The sequence below is a fragment of the Gamsiella multidivaricata genome (assembly GCF_025024155.1).
Source record: "Gamsiella multidivaricata strain RSA 2152 chromosome Unknown BC939scaffold_13, whole genome shotgun sequence".
NCBI classification, from domain to species: domain Eukaryota; kingdom Fungi; phylum Mortierellomycota; class Mortierellomycetes; order Mortierellales; family Mortierellaceae; genus Gamsiella; species Gamsiella multidivaricata.
The window spans coordinates 101549-116356 of record NW_026251721.1 but is presented as its reverse complement, the minus strand read 5'-3'; the positions used below and the strand labels follow the sequence as shown (position 1 = coordinate 116356).

At 49.7% G+C, this 14808-nt stretch overlaps 4 protein-coding genes across 4 annotated transcripts; all 4 read left to right on the top strand.

Moving 5' to 3' along the window:
* Positions 1–2090, top strand: BC939DRAFT_48793 (uncharacterized protein). The gene is made up of 5 exons (XM_051559367.1): positions 1–397; positions 483–517; positions 604–709; positions 817–1423; positions 1520–2090. The coding sequence occupies exons 1-5, from the start codon at positions 239–241 to the stop codon at positions 2047–2049; spliced, it is 1437 nt and encodes a 478-aa protein (XP_051415080.1). The 5' UTR covers positions 1–238; the 3' UTR covers positions 2050–2090.
* Positions 2091–4136: 2046 nt separating this feature from the next.
* BC939DRAFT_48777 (uncharacterized protein) lies at positions 4137–5563 on the top strand. The gene has a single exon (XM_051559364.1). The coding sequence runs from the start codon at positions 4240–4242 to the stop codon at positions 5434–5436; it is 1197 nt and encodes a 398-aa protein (XP_051415079.1). The 5' UTR covers positions 4137–4239; the 3' UTR covers positions 5437–5563.
* Positions 5564–5677: 114 nt separating this feature from the next.
* On the top strand, positions 5678–7104 carry BC939DRAFT_486308 (PQ loop repeat-domain-containing protein). The gene is made up of 3 exons (XM_051559329.1): positions 5678–5962; positions 6060–6218; positions 6332–7104. The coding sequence occupies exons 1-3, from the start codon at positions 5771–5773 to the stop codon at positions 6932–6934; spliced, it is 954 nt and encodes a 317-aa protein (XP_051415078.1). The 5' UTR covers positions 5678–5770; the 3' UTR covers positions 6935–7104.
* A 2713-nt stretch (positions 7105–9817) lies between these two features.
* BC939DRAFT_48759 (Carboxylesterase family-domain-containing protein) lies at positions 9818–12674 on the top strand. Its single transcript, XM_051559358.1, has 4 exons — positions 9818–10276; positions 10371–10487; positions 10632–11124; positions 11216–12674. The coding sequence occupies exons 1-4, from the start codon at positions 10018–10020 to the stop codon at positions 12501–12503; spliced, it is 2157 nt and encodes a 718-aa protein (XP_051415077.1). The 5' UTR covers positions 9818–10017; the 3' UTR covers positions 12504–12674.
* The last annotated feature ends 2134 nt before the right edge of the window (positions 12675–14808 follow it).

Sequence of the window (14808 nt, the reverse complement as noted above, 5' to 3'; positions counted from 1 at the left end):
CTCTTCTTCTTCTCTGCAGCCGCAGATGCCATAGTAGGCGCAGGAACAGACCTCCGAAGTCGAGATGTCTCCAGCCCCAGCGGACGTGTTCTTCTCATGTGACGGCCCTTGCCCAAGTTGTCGCTCAACGCCCGATGCCCTTCATCACTCATCATCCCAAGCCTGAAACGCATTCCACCATCCCTCATCCGTCTCGCATCTGGCCCGGTCATAGCTGGACTTGGCCTTCCATCTACCCATGTTCAACACCCTCCTCAAAAAGGCGTCTGAGTCCTCCTTTGCTGCCTTGGCCAGCGAGGCTCTGGACTCCAGGCCGGGATCGCCTGCGCCCAAGCGCCCTCCTGGTTCGCCGCTTGCAGGGCAGCAGCAAAACGGCGCGAATAGCCCTGCTCGAAAGGCATGTGTACAACCTATGGCCATCAACACTGGCATCAATATCTAGTATCAGGACTTTAACCTTTTACTTCCTTGTTCCTTTGTAGCCAAGGAATCCTAATGCGAGGGCAAGCGCTTCCAAGTAATGATGGATACTACTTGCTTGATCCTACAGCTGATGGATTTTATACGCGAGAGGTACTAATAACTTTCTTCGCCTATTTCCAGTCCACACTCTACCAATGCCCAACTCTCGTCGCAGCTGGACGAGGCCTATACTGATATCGAAGCCTTTCAAAAGATGCTTCAGAAAGCTGCTCAGGAAAAATCAGAGGCAAGTACCTCGTCGATGGTTGTCCGCTGCAGGGGATGGGCTTACCTGGCATCAATTGGTTGATGATAGAGATTAACGACAACTATATTTTTTATCATACAACACAGATCAGCAAGGACGCAGATCAGCTCCGGGAAGAGAATGAATCTTTGAATGAGGAACTACAGGAAGCGAGAGCTGTTATCAAGGCGATGAGGGCAACTCTGGAAGACAAGGCAACGGACGAGTTTTTGTCGCCGAAATTGACAGCAGAGAAAGGATCTCAGGATGTGCAAGGTGATCGCATGCCTAACATCGTAACAGCATCAGAGGATCCACTTGGCGCAATGCCAGTCAAAGAATCCGAAAAGCCGGACATAGCTCCGTCCTCAGCAAGTGCAGCGTCGGTGGAGCCGGTACCTGCAACATCGACAACTTCTCCCGATACCAATGCACTGGAATCAAAACTTAAGGACTTGACACAGCAGCTGTCGGCCAGAACGGGAGAGTGTCATCAATTGGAGGATACTCTCACTCAAAAGACAAGTGAGCTGGGAAAACAAAAGTCAGATCATGACGAGAAGATGAAGAAGATGAAGGCGATATTCGCAGCCGCCAACAAGAACTTGAACGAATATCGTCAATCGATCGCAGCAAAGGACGAAGAGATCGCGGAGCTCAAGAATCGATTGGATAACCCGCAGCTGTCGGAAGAACAAAAAGCCGACCAGAACCGTACGTTGCAAGACATAGGCGCAACAAATTGTCAAAATATTTCTGCTTGATGAGCTTTTGACTGACAAGCTGTTTTATCATCCGTCTCGTCAATAGAGGCAATCCAGGAGCTGGAAACGGAGCTCCGAACCCAATCCGAATTGGCCGGTTCAAAACTTCAGCAGATGGTACGCCAAATGGAAGCTGCTGTCACTGATATACTTCATATGCCGATCTCGACTCCCCACGTCTCATTAACTGTTACGATCTTCTTGATTCCACAGGAAAGCAAGTACCGGCAAACAAACACACAACTCGAGAAACTCAAAGTGGAGTACCAGCAATATAAGCAGCGTGCCAGTGCATTACTACAACAGCAGCGCGAGGCAGTACAGTCTGACGACGACAATAAACTGAAAGAATTGCAAAACCAACTGGAGGTCCTCACGAAAGAGAACAGGCAAGATCATTCAACTGCATCCACAATGCGTGTAAAACCCAAGCACATACCTGGAAGAAGTAGTACTCATATGTTTATACTCTTCGTTCACTCAGATCGATTGTCAGTGATCTTCAGGAAGCAGAGTCCAAGAAATCAGCATTGGAAGGAGAGTTGCAGTTGGCAATGGATCAGATTGCCAGCCTAGAATCGAGCCATGAGATTAGTCGTCGCCAGGAACGACAACATACACGTCAATTAAAGGATTTGGAACGGTCGCTCAAGGACGCTCAGCGAGAGCGTGAAGCTGCCGAAACACGCATCGCTTCCCTGCAAGAGCTGAGGGCCGTGGAGGCCCAGAGTCTGATGCAGGAACTTGGTGGCAATACCAAGTACATTGAAGATCGGCTTGCCAAGAAAGAGGAAGAAAACGCTGAACTGCAAAAGATCCTGGATCGAGTGAGTGACGAACTTGCAGCCGCAAAGCAGGAGATCCAGAACCTCAGGGATCTTATCAGTAACTTTGAGGCGAGCAATGAAACGCCCAGTACGGCGGTAGTTACATCAGGCTCCGCATCACCGAGCAATGAACAGGACAATAAACACCAAGGCCAGCTCAACATCTCAACGACACTTGGTCCAAGGTCTTCCTTCTCGCCATATGACCAGGAGTCGCCTATTTCACGCGCATCGTCATCCTTGTCTCTTCCAGCAGAGCGACCTCCTGTATACTGTAAGCAGCTAATGGGCATCATGATGCTTTTACGATATTGCAGTATTATGATACTGACGCGTGCTATACTTATTTGATTAGCAACACTATCTGATCTCCTGGCAGCTAAACCATTGGTGGAAAGATCTCCTTTTGGCGACACTAACGTTGGTCTTGGAGTAACAACAGCATTGGCTTCTGCCAAAGAACGAGAGTACCAAATCAAGCTGCAGCATTTGACGGAGTTGCTGAATGAGAGCGAGGCGAACCACCAGCGCCTGCTTGATCAAGAGAAGGTAAGTCGCGCACATTGAATATCGACCACAGTGCTGCTTGAGTGGACGTTATATTTTAGCTAATATGCTGTTTCTCTCGTCGTCTTTAAAGGTTCTGAAAGAAGAAATTCGAAATCTGGATCGAGCGGAGAGGCGGCAGAACCTGAGCGTGGATTATCTCAAGAACATTGTCCTGAAGTACCTCGAGACACCTGATCGAGAGCCACTTCTCCCGGTTCTGACAACAGTCTTACAGCTTTCGCCTGCCGAAGTTGCTTCTTTGCGGAAAAAGACAATTCAGACCTCGGCGTCGTCTAAGGTTTTAGGAGGTCTTTTTGGCGGAGGGAGTCATTAGTCCAGTCATCCATCTTGCTATCTGCTTCGACAGATAAACGATGGCCTCATAGAACTTGATGGCACAATGTGAAGAAGTCATCTTTGCTCGTCGAAAGTGTTGTTTGCCCGTGTTGCGTTGGTCGCCGATGTGTCATTTTGCGATTTAACTGTGGAACGAAGCGATGTCTTTGATATGAAATGGGTTCAGTGACCTTAATCGCTTCCAGGCCCAGGCACCAGTGCTACCATGTTATTTAAATGTACACCTTTGCGAAAAACGCCCCCTCAATGTATGGCTCTTGCGCATGGACGCATTTTGAGCCCGACTCCTTTATGACACCCTCAATGGGATGGCGACAAGACCCACAGGACTCTTACTGGACGCTTATGGCCATCCTTGCTTTTTTTTTTTTTTTTTTTTTCCTACGCACTACACTGGACTCCAAAACAGCCCCCCCTTTGCAACAACTCCTTTGAAGAAAAGAAATGAAGTCTCAGGCTCCTTTCCCTTGCCAAATTGCTGAATGCCTACCTGCCCTGCAAGGGTCTGTCTCCTTTTTGGACCAGAAAACCCCCTCCGTCCACTCCCTCCCCCGGGAAAATGAACTGGGACAAACTGACACCGAATTGCCTTGAGCCATTCTTAGCCCTCCGCCCGCAGCTCCTGTCCGGGCAGCCCTTACGCCTTTACCTCAGTCTCTCTGGGTTGATTCATTGTACTTCATCACGCCTTTTTGCTCCCCTTACCTACAACCGTTGCCTCACCTTGTCGTCCACCCTTCCTTCCTTCCCTCCTTTGGCTCTCCTTACCTTAATTCCGACTCGTCACCTCTGTCATTTCTGTTCCCTCACCGATGTTTTGACTTGAGAAACCCGCCTCTCGTCATCAGGATACCTGCAAGCAACACTCATATTTTAGAACTAAACCCCACTCTAGGTCCTGGCCCCTACAAGAACAGGTCTTTTACACGTCCACGCTGTTGCTTCCGCCACCGCCACTGCCGCCGTTATCACCTTTGCTGTCCGCAATTCATTGCCGTAGCGTGTGAAGCTCCTCCTCTGGAAACCCCAATTGATGCCGCCAACGGAATTTATCATGCAGTCCATCTCCGCACCCATCCCAGTCCCAGGAACCCAACAACTGCCAACCATGCCCGCCATTCCACCTGATGGTGATGTTGCGGCTATTCCATATGCTGGCGGCAACACAAACTTAGCCGCGACAGGCCTCTTGCACATCTCTTTAACGGACCAGAAGCCATCATGGAGCATCAGCAGCGGAGATATTTCTCGGCCCAACAGCTCTGCCAGTAACCATCACCTCCACAACCAGCCTCGCCATAACAACAATTACAACTCGAACAGTGGCCTGCGCAAATTTCCGAGCATTGGCAGCAACAAAAAATTGACTATTGAAAACACGATGCTTAAGGCCAAGGTCATCGAGTTGGAACGATACGTGAAAGGGCTCAAGGAGGAGCTAATCCTAGCCCGCCGCCAAATCCATGCGCAAAGGGCTGAATTCAAAGCTGCAGAGGAGCACAAGACAGAAGAGATCGAAGAACTGAACGATCATATCCAGAAATGCGAATACGAACTGGGTCTCAAGATTTTGGAGTGCGAGGATCTGCTGCAAAGTCTGGGAGGGGGTCATAGGGCTATGGGACAGGGGACAAATAATACGAATGCAGAGGGCGGGTACGGTCGAGTCGAGGTGCTTCTGAACGAGAATGCGCGCAAAGATGCTCAGATTCATGCGCTACTCGAGAAAGTTGACTGTCTAGGCACTGCGATCCTTAAACTTGAACGTGAGAAGGCCTATCTGGAGAGGCCACCTACCCCACCCGTCGACACAGCCCCCACCGCCCCTGCACACAAGAGCGCCAGTTCATCAGCGGACGCTGCGTCCTCTTCGACATTGAAAGATCTAGTGCCTATCACGGCGGCAGTGATTATTGCTGCGACAACCCCGAATTCGCCCACTCACAACCCTACCTCTCACCTTCGAGATCTATCCGATTCTGACTCCGACAACAGCATCGCTACGAGCGATAGCACTGCACCCAGTGCAGTCCAAAGCGACCAAGGTGCTGTCAACAGCGTTGGCTATAACCTGGCGGTGGAGCATCCGAAGTTGCTGTCCAAGTTCCAGGCTCTGAGGATTCAGCATGCTCAAGTATCCGAGTACCTGGATACACTGGAGAGTGAAAACTGGGAACTCAGGGTCCAGCTGTTGGGGGTCAACAATGGGTTTGGAACAACAGCGCTTTAAAAATATTCACCGCCGTGTCGGCACAAATCCTTTCCTCTTCATTCACAAACACTCTTAGCCTTGTGCTGCGCCCATGTGGGGGTATTCAAATAAAATAAATGCATTTGCTCTCAAGCTTATAACCACGCTGAACATCCGTTATTTCCTGCGATGCAAACACATTTGCAAAATGGCGTGCTCATGACAAATTGCATCCACAGACCATAAAATAGAAGAGACATGCTTTTTCTTTTACCTTTGACCACCCTTACCCTCTCTTCCATTGCCCTCAGCTCCCATATCGTCCTTTGTTATTCGCTTCCACTATACCCAACAAGACTTGGTCAACACAGCCATGGACCCTGCAAACACCGCTTCGCCGCAAGGTTTTGGCGCGCTCCTTTCCCACGTTATTGGCTGGACCTATTTTATTGCATGGTCGGCCTCCTTCTACCCACAAGCGATCCTCAATTGGAGACGCAAATCGGTCCGAGGACTCTCGATGGACTTTATTTACCTGAACGTCCTCGGGTTTCTCTGTTACTCGGTAGGGCCAAGGACTACTTTTAGCGAATTGCATGTTAAAGTATGACTTTTGACCTCACACGTCCGTTGTGTGTGTCTTTTCAATTTGCGGTGGATAGATCTTCAACCTCTCGTTTTATTACAGCCCAGAGATTCAGAAAGAGTACCGGAGACGCAACGCTGGTCAGGATAATCTTGTGCGTGCCAATGATGTCCTTTTTGCCGTCCACGCCCTCATCCTCTCGACCTTTACGCTCTCCCAGACCTTGATCTACAAGGTAACCCGAACCCCCGTCCTCTTCTTGCATCACGCAATGGCACGCTCGTTAGTGAGAACATGTGTCTAATAGTCTCCCTTCTTTCCCTGCTGAACGCTAACGCTCCTTATTAGCGCGACCATGATCAAAGGGTCTCGAATCCCACCAAGCTCTTTATGCTAATCACGGTTTCGGGGGCCGGGATTATTCTCGCCTCAAGAACGATCTTCTCGTCGTCGCCATCGTCGCAATGGATCGACTTGCTTTATTATTTGAGCTACATCAAACTCGGCATCAGCTTTCTCAAATACTGTCCTCAGGTCTATCTCAACTACACCTCCCGATCGACCGTCGGCTGGAGCATCCACAACATCCTGCTGGACTTTACAGGCGGCGTGCTCAGTATCGCACAACTGATCCTGGACGCGGCGATCTCGGATGACTGGTCCGGGATCTCGGGCGACCCTGTCAAGTTGGGGCTGGGCCTCTTGAGCACCTTGTTTGATCTGGTGTTTATGACGCAACACTATGTCCTATACCGGAACCGCGAGGATCGATATGCGCCCGTGGCGATGGTCGAGGAGAATCAGGGTGAGCACAAGGGGTTGATGGTTCTGTTCCAGGGGCGGAAGGGGTATGGGAGCGTTGTGGGGGACGATCGCGAGGCGGAGATCGTTGACGATAATGGCGCACGACGACCCGGGGGGAGCATGAAGGATTTGGAGATAGGGCGCTGATGAAGACTGCCGTTAATCGTGGCACTGATCGTTGAACAACAACAACATCATCAAAAAAAATAATCTTTTGCTTTTGCTCTTTCTAGATAATATCCCACTTTCGGCGATGTGAGGCATCTCTGTAACATAGCATATACCAGCCAATACACCTGTAAACAGTATTCAAGTCGCAAAAAAAAATAATAATAATAATAAAAAGGTGAGAACGATTAGGGCTGGCCGTGTTTATGGCTGTTGGAATGATTGAGGCGATGGATGAGAAGTAAGGAACGCTGTGCTGCCTCCTTTATATGAAGGAACGCACACGGCAAGCCTAAAGATATAAGGTTCTCACGGTGTACAAAGGAAGGACTGCCCAATGGGGGCCATGGCATTGAGATCGTACGATGTCGCAAAAAAAAAAAAAAAAAAAAAAGAGAGAGATTGCGTGGATACACATGGCTGTAACCGCTGTGCTGTAACTGTTCCGCAACCGCTCTATCCTCTCGATTAGGTCGTCCTTCGAGTTGATGGCTGCGCCCACCGCAAAAGAACCTGCCCTTGACGCGTGAGCGCGTTGCGTGTTTCGTTGGGTCATTGACGTGAAAGGCGTTTATAGGACAATGGCTCCGGATAAAACATTAGAACGCAGTACGTACCGAATACAACGTTTCCGGATCCAACTATCAGTCCAAAAAAAAAAAGCAGGGTATGGGGGGCATCCGTTTTTTTTTGTATATCGCTACAACGGGTGGATGTTGTCGGCAGAATACTTACCAAGCAGGGGCCTGGTTATATATCTGCGTGTAGGTAGAATAGTTCTCGCCCTTTGGCCCACCTATCCAACCTTGTCCGATGGATCCATGTTTTTTTTTTTATGTCCTTGCTGTTTATCCCGCAGTTGTGCGGTATGGATAGTATGGGCATGTGGAGAGAGCGAGACTAAACAAATAAACAACTGGGTGTGGGTAGGGTGTGAAATGTATCGCACACGGACCATCCCTACGGTGTGCTGTCGAGTGCTGGCCCTGCTCTTTGGACGGACGTGACCCTTGTGCCACCTTCTTACGCAAAGCAAACAAACAACCCAGAAGAAGAGGAAAAAGCGCCAGTTTGTTGACGATCGGCGCCTGCGCCGTGTCCTGTAGGAGGAGCGTGATCAAGGATCAGGAGTAGGGTCGAAGGTTCGGTTCGTCAAAGGCGCGGCAGGAGCGTGCGACATCTGTTCTGTACGACGCATTATGCCATTGGCCACGCGCGGTCGGCGCTGTTGAATCCAAGAAGGAGGACGTGTGAGGGGGAGAGGGCGTTAGGAGGATAGTTCAGGAGATATGTAAGGCGAGCCGCATCCTGTGTCTTTAGTACAGCCAAGGAGGACATGACCTCAGTGGCACCAGAGGTGATATCCGGTATCCACAGTGGTGGGCTCTCAGACAGGCTAGGGAATGTGGGGTAGAGAATGCAGATGTACGCCAACTAAGAGGAGATGACGACAGTCGTACATGTGTCATTGCTCTCATCCGACATTTGTCCTTCTGGCGAGGTCATGCAAGAGGATGGACAAGAGTGAGCTCCTCTCCACATGCGTGCATGCACCACGTTTGTGGGTTCCTCATTGATCGCATCAAGCTTATAGGATGTCAAGCTTATAGGATATCAAGCTTATAGGATGTCCTGTATCCAGCCACGTAGTTGTTCTTCAGTAGACAGTAGCGTGCGCCGAGGGAAGAGTGAAAAACAAGCGCTCGCTGGCGAGGTCCACTGGCTGAATACTGAGCTTGGACTTGCTGTGGGTGTGGAAACCTCTTAGTCAAAATAAACGGCCTTCACCCGGGAAGGAACGCCGCTGCGCTGCATGATGACAAAAAAAATAACCGGACACTCGGATGATGGCAGCAAGAAATGGCCCGACAAACACATCGATAGCATCAGCAGCCTCTATTTGTTGTTGTCAAAGAAGAAAGGATGCGTCTGGGAAAATTCCTCTGTCGTTAAGGCCCAGATCTTATTTAAGGTTTTTCCACAAATGCTTGAACCCTTCGATGTCGCGCCCATGCGAGATATGGCTAAACCGGTTTTCAGGAATTTGAGTACGAGATGAAACGAGCCAGATGTCTGCAGCAGGCATACATCGGCGCTTTTGTTAATTGAGACCATGTTGCGGACATTCAACACTATTCGTCAAAGGAACCCCTGCCTAGAGTCCCCGATACAGTATCTACAGATCTCGAGGGCTCCAAGTGCCCTAGTTCCTTGAGATTCAGGAACATCAAGATAGGCGAATTTAAAAAATTGAGTCCTTGCGATGCAATTAATGATACAGCAATGCGGCTGCATGCAGTCGATGGTGGTGCTTACGTGGGTATAGCGGCCATGTGCCATAAGTTACATCCTGGGCATAGGATGGCTGTTTCTTTTGTCCCTCTCTTGGTGTCAGAACTGGATGCTCCCGGTGAACGACTGTGTGTGTATAGTACGCAACTCCATCTCGGTCCTAGCTATCAAACTTGGATATTCTTACATTTTAGTGCCATATCTCAGCAATGAATCCTGTTCCTGAATTATCAAGCACGCTAGCAGCGACTAAGTCAAATACATTATATGCATTTCTGCATTGGCATGTTTATAATGTGTGCAGATGCAGCTTTGTTTGTTCTCTTCTGTCCAACCCGACTTGTTTTTTCTATCCATCCCACTCGGTCATGCTTTCCCTTTCTCCCCTCCGCGCTCACCCCCTCTAGCGCCGCTCGACCGGAGCCGCTGGTGGGCAACAAGCGCCCAAAGCAACGCGAGCAACATCCTTACCGAGAGTGATACACCAAGGGGTTCTGTATATTTCCGTTTGGTGCGATCGCCATTCATCGGGGTCGATCAGGTCAGCAATATATAAGACTCGAATCTTCGCACTTTTTTTTTTTGGAACCGGTAGTGCCATCCTCTCAAGCAACTCAAACCCCCACCCTTGACCTTTGCTCCGGTCCCATCATCCTTCACGCCTCTTACCATCTGCCCCCTCGTTTTTTTTTCTTTCTTTTCTTTTCTCGCCAAGAGTGTTCAGTGAACGAACTACACATCAAAAGAAACGTCCTTAAACGCGCACAAGAATGGTCCTTTTCAAGAAGATCTTGTCGGCTTTTGCCGTCCTTGGCATTGCCACCCAAATCCACGTTGATGCTGCCCCTGCAAAGATCGAGAAGCGCGTCCTTCTGCCAACGGCTCCCCTTGCCAGCGACATTGACGGTGCCCACCTGCTTCTCCAAAACGACGTGGACTCGAGCAAGATTATCAAGAACGCCTATATACTCCTGAGCAAGCCCAGGGGTTACTACGATGGAATGGCAGCGTGTACTTCCATGGGTGATGGTGAGCACTGATCGACATTGTGCCTTCTGCCGTTTGTGGTGTATGTCCAAATCGTACTTACAAGCGTCCGTTCCTGCCGCTTGCGTCGTCATAGGTGGATACATCTACATTCCTGGAACTTCTGGAGCAACAGAGCTCGTCTCGCTCCTGAACAACAATGCTCCTGCACAGAAGGAGGTCTCTCGCTTCGCGCAGTTTTGGGTTTATAATGGTAAGTGTGGATGGACCCTCTTTTTTTTTTTTTTTTTTTTTTTATATATCCGGGGGATTTATAAAATTGAAATATCGGCCATTTACGAGCTAATCCCCATATTCGCGTCAAATCAAATTCAACCCCCCTTCCCGACATGCACAGGCGTCCCTGGAATCCTAAGCAACTGTCTAGCGGTCAACAAGAACAATGGCAAGACCGATTGGATCCCCTGCAAAACTCAGCTGCCAACGGTCTGCTTCAACAGCGTCATGCGTCGTGTCCTGCTCTTTGACGATACCTCGCGTCAGGTCAAGGTCAATACCCCTGTCGGCCAGATCCAGGGCTGGCGTGATCAGAACGCTTTCCGCTTCTTGGGTATCCCCTACGCTGAAGCTCCAGTCCAACAGCTTCGCTTTGCTGCCCCAGTCGCTAAAGCCCCATTCACGAAAACCTGGGATGCCATCCATTACAAAGGAGTCTGCCCACAGACGGCCCAGTCTGCAGGATTTATTCCTTTGGTGCTTAGCTACCTCGAGAACGGCGCTACCGAGCAGGAGGACTGTTTGAACCTGAACGTCTATACCCCCAGTTTGAAGGGCCAGGGCGATGAGTTGCTTCCAGTCATGTTCTATTTGCACGGAGGAGGATTCACAACGTAGGTCTCTATCTTGTTTTCTTTCGTTAATTTGAAACGGCCTTGATACTAACATATGCTGTAAATCATTGTCACATCTATCTTCCGATAGTTACTCGGGCTCTGTCATCATCTTTGAGCCTGGTAATATGGTCTCTCGCGGCGGTGTTGTTGTTGTCACCATCAACTACCGTCTCGGAATGCTCGGATGGTTCGAGGACATCTCTAAATGGGGCCGTTCGGCCGTTCCTGGAAACCAGGCCTTCCGCGATCAGATTCTCGCTCTCCAGTGGGTCAAGAAGAACATCGCTTCGTTTGGTGGAGATCCTAACCGTGTCACCGTCTTTGGTGAAAGCGCTGGAGCCACCAGCATCCGCGCCTTGCTCTCTGCTCCTTCGACCTTTGACCTCTACCAGAGCGTTATCGGAGAGAGTGACCCAATCAACATCCCTTTCAAGACAACCGACAAGGCCGCTTCAATCGCTCAGTATTTCATGCAGGCATTGAACTGTCCCTCCAATGACTTGGACTGTGCTCGCTCTCGCCCTATCGATCAGGTCTTGGAAGCCCAGAAGACCGCCAACGACAAGGCTCTTGCTGATGACAAGTGGACTACTTGGGCCCTTGTCGAGAGACCCACCATCGACGGCGACTTGATCCCTGCAGAGTTCTCGGCACTGGTCAAGTCAGGCAAGTACAACACCAAGGCTAACATCATGTGGGGAACCGTCCATGACGAAGCTGGTCTCTTCGTCCCTCAGTACTTCCCCAACCCTGTGCCAGTGTCCAATGCCTCACAGGCACTCCAGCTCTTCTTTGATGCCAACCGTACTGCTATGATCTTGGGATCCCAGTACTTCCAGATCAACCCTAATGACTCTGATGCTGTCCGCAATCTCTTCACCCTTGCTGGCACGGAGTATTACTTCCTCTGCCCACTTCGCTACCTCAGTCGTCAGATGACCAAGGTCAAGAAGGTGTACAACTTCCGCTTCAACCGCGGTCGAGACACACCCCTGGTTGGCGATAACTACTGCTCCTCCAGCACTGGACGTGTATGCCACTCGGCTGATATCCAACCGGTCTTTGCCAGTGGTGCTGCGGTGCCTGGCTTCAAGCAGACCGGCGACGACGCCCGATTCGCACGCCAGATTGTCGATCGATTCACTACGTTCGCGAAATCCGGCAATCCCAACCCTAAGGCTGGCCAACCCGGTTTTGAGCTGTCGAACGCGGATGTAACGGGTGTGAACTGGCTGGCTTACGATGACACGAACCCGATCCTGGAGCTGAACGTCCAGAGCTCGATGTCGAAGAATGCCGAGAACGATCCCTGCACATGGATCGATACCGAGTTTCTGTACGAGTTCTGGCGTCAGGTCCCTAATAATTTGCCTTGAAACATTGCTTCGTCTTGTTCCTGAGGGCAATTGGTCCTATTGCTTTCCTACTACTTAATTCATTATTTAGCCATGTACATACATACCCTCCTCCTTTTCGAGTGTAGCACTTGCAGCACTTCAATTATTCACGCATTTTGTGGGATAATAATAAAAAAAAACCAAGTCAAATGAACATGTGCTTCTCTTTGTCTAAAAGGCGCGCTCTGTGGCAGTAACTTTGAGGAATGCATGCTCCTAAGGTTTGTTCCCCATACTTGGCCAACTTTTGCGTCGCATGAACAATGACAAAGCCATTGAGCGATGGGGGACATTATGCAACCAACTTCATATGCCGTCGTTTTTTTTTCTTCTTGGTGGGTGGAAGTAGACTGTTGCCTCGTTGCTTTGATGTATGCGTGTGGGAATAGATTATGACAGCTGACCCCGTGTGGATTGCAGCTTATCTTATCGTCTATGAATTCACGCAAAGGACACGCTATCTAGCAGAGCATTCGGCATTGGGGGTGTGGGGATAGGCGCGCGCGAGAGGGGAAGAAGAAAAAAAGAAAGTAAAAAGCCGGCTGGGCGCCCTTGATGACAAAACAAATAACCGACCTTAATGGGAACATGCCACGATCAATGGGATGTTTGCATTGAACAAACCGTGTTCTCGTCTGTTCCTTTCATTGCCCCCCTCCTTCTTCTCTTTAGTGGGCGCGCGCAGCGAAAAAAACAAAAACAAACAATAGCTATGGAATGCGAATGCGAACGAGGAATTCAAAGGTCATTCCGTCTTGTGTAAACATTTAATCGATACGCCAGTGGTGAAGCGAAGAGAAAAAAGAAGAAAAACAACAACAGCAACAATAACAACAATAACAACAACAACAAGACGCGCTCCATTCCATGCATAATAACAAACGGCGGATCATCCGGGGATTGTTTATATGAAAGAAGACATGCATTAAGACCGAATGACTCAGGAACGGCATGCTCAGTCTAGCTAGTTGGGCCTAAAAGGACGGGGGAGGGCTCAAGGGATGCAGGTCGACGGTTTGACCAATGCATTCACGCGTTCACGCATGCATGCAAACGTGTTGTTTGCGGTGAAGATGGTTAAAGACAAAGCAAAAAAAAAAAGTGATCGAGAAGGCAATGACACGCTACCCTCATGTAACACAGAAACCCCCCTCCACGCGCCCTCTCTCCACCTCCTCCTTCTCTGCCTCTCTCGAGCATTGGTACCTCAGCTTTAACATCGGCGATGTCATCGGGAGGAGCCTCATCTCTGTTTGGACAAAATCCGATCCGGCAGCTACTTGTCCAAGTTCTAGCCCCCGTCCTGTCAGCATTCACCCGCAACGATGTGTACGTCCGGGCCGTGATGACAAAGGCGATATTCAAAAAGCAATGCAAAGAAATCACAAAAATGAATGCTGGCATATGAGTCTTCGCCTGGAAACGGACCTCTGGGTCCATGTGGACTCCCTTCTCCCATCCTATCATACGGCGCCCTGGCTTCCAATGGTACATCCTCCAGAGGGTGGTGTCTGATCGCAGAGCGCGATCGAGTTTTTTGAGGGTAGATTCAGATCATTATTGGTGGCGTTAAATATCCTGTTTCAGACCGAGGACTTTCCGAGTACGAGTGAGTGTGGGGGATGAACCCTTTCTGGTACCTGAAAAAGGACGCCGTCCCCACATTGGAGCAGATGGACCGGCGAAAACTGTTTGTAAGCGGTCTAGAGAAGCATGAACAACAATAGGGACAACAAACGATAACAACAGCATCAACAACAAGGTCAGCAGCATCTTTCGCACACGCCCATCCGTGGATTAGCTTCTCCAAAAAAGATACGCATCGAGAAAGGCATTCTGACATGAGGAAAGGTTTTTACATTGTTGTTTTTTTCTCCCGAAGACTTTTTGTTGTCTATGGAATGTGAATTATCTCTGTCGTCCGACTCCACACACCCCTGAGACGAGCGGACCCTGTTCACCGATCAGACTCCTGATTCCACCATTCGAAAGAAAAGCAAAAAACGCGCGCGCCATTTGGGGCCAGTCCAATGCGTCTTCGGGTGCAACACACATGCAGCCTCCTGCTACCCGTTCTCTTTCCCTGACAATAAACAGGATTGGCACTCCACAAATAACCCCGCTGTCTCGCATCATGATCCTCGTCTGAGAGACGTGCCATATGCGGTTAACGAGCTTCATGCCTCACGAACTCTTCTTGTCCTTCAACCAGTTCTCTATAAAACACGCGAAATACCCGCGCACCTTACCCTTTTTTTTTCTTCTTTTTCTCCTCAGTGCCATT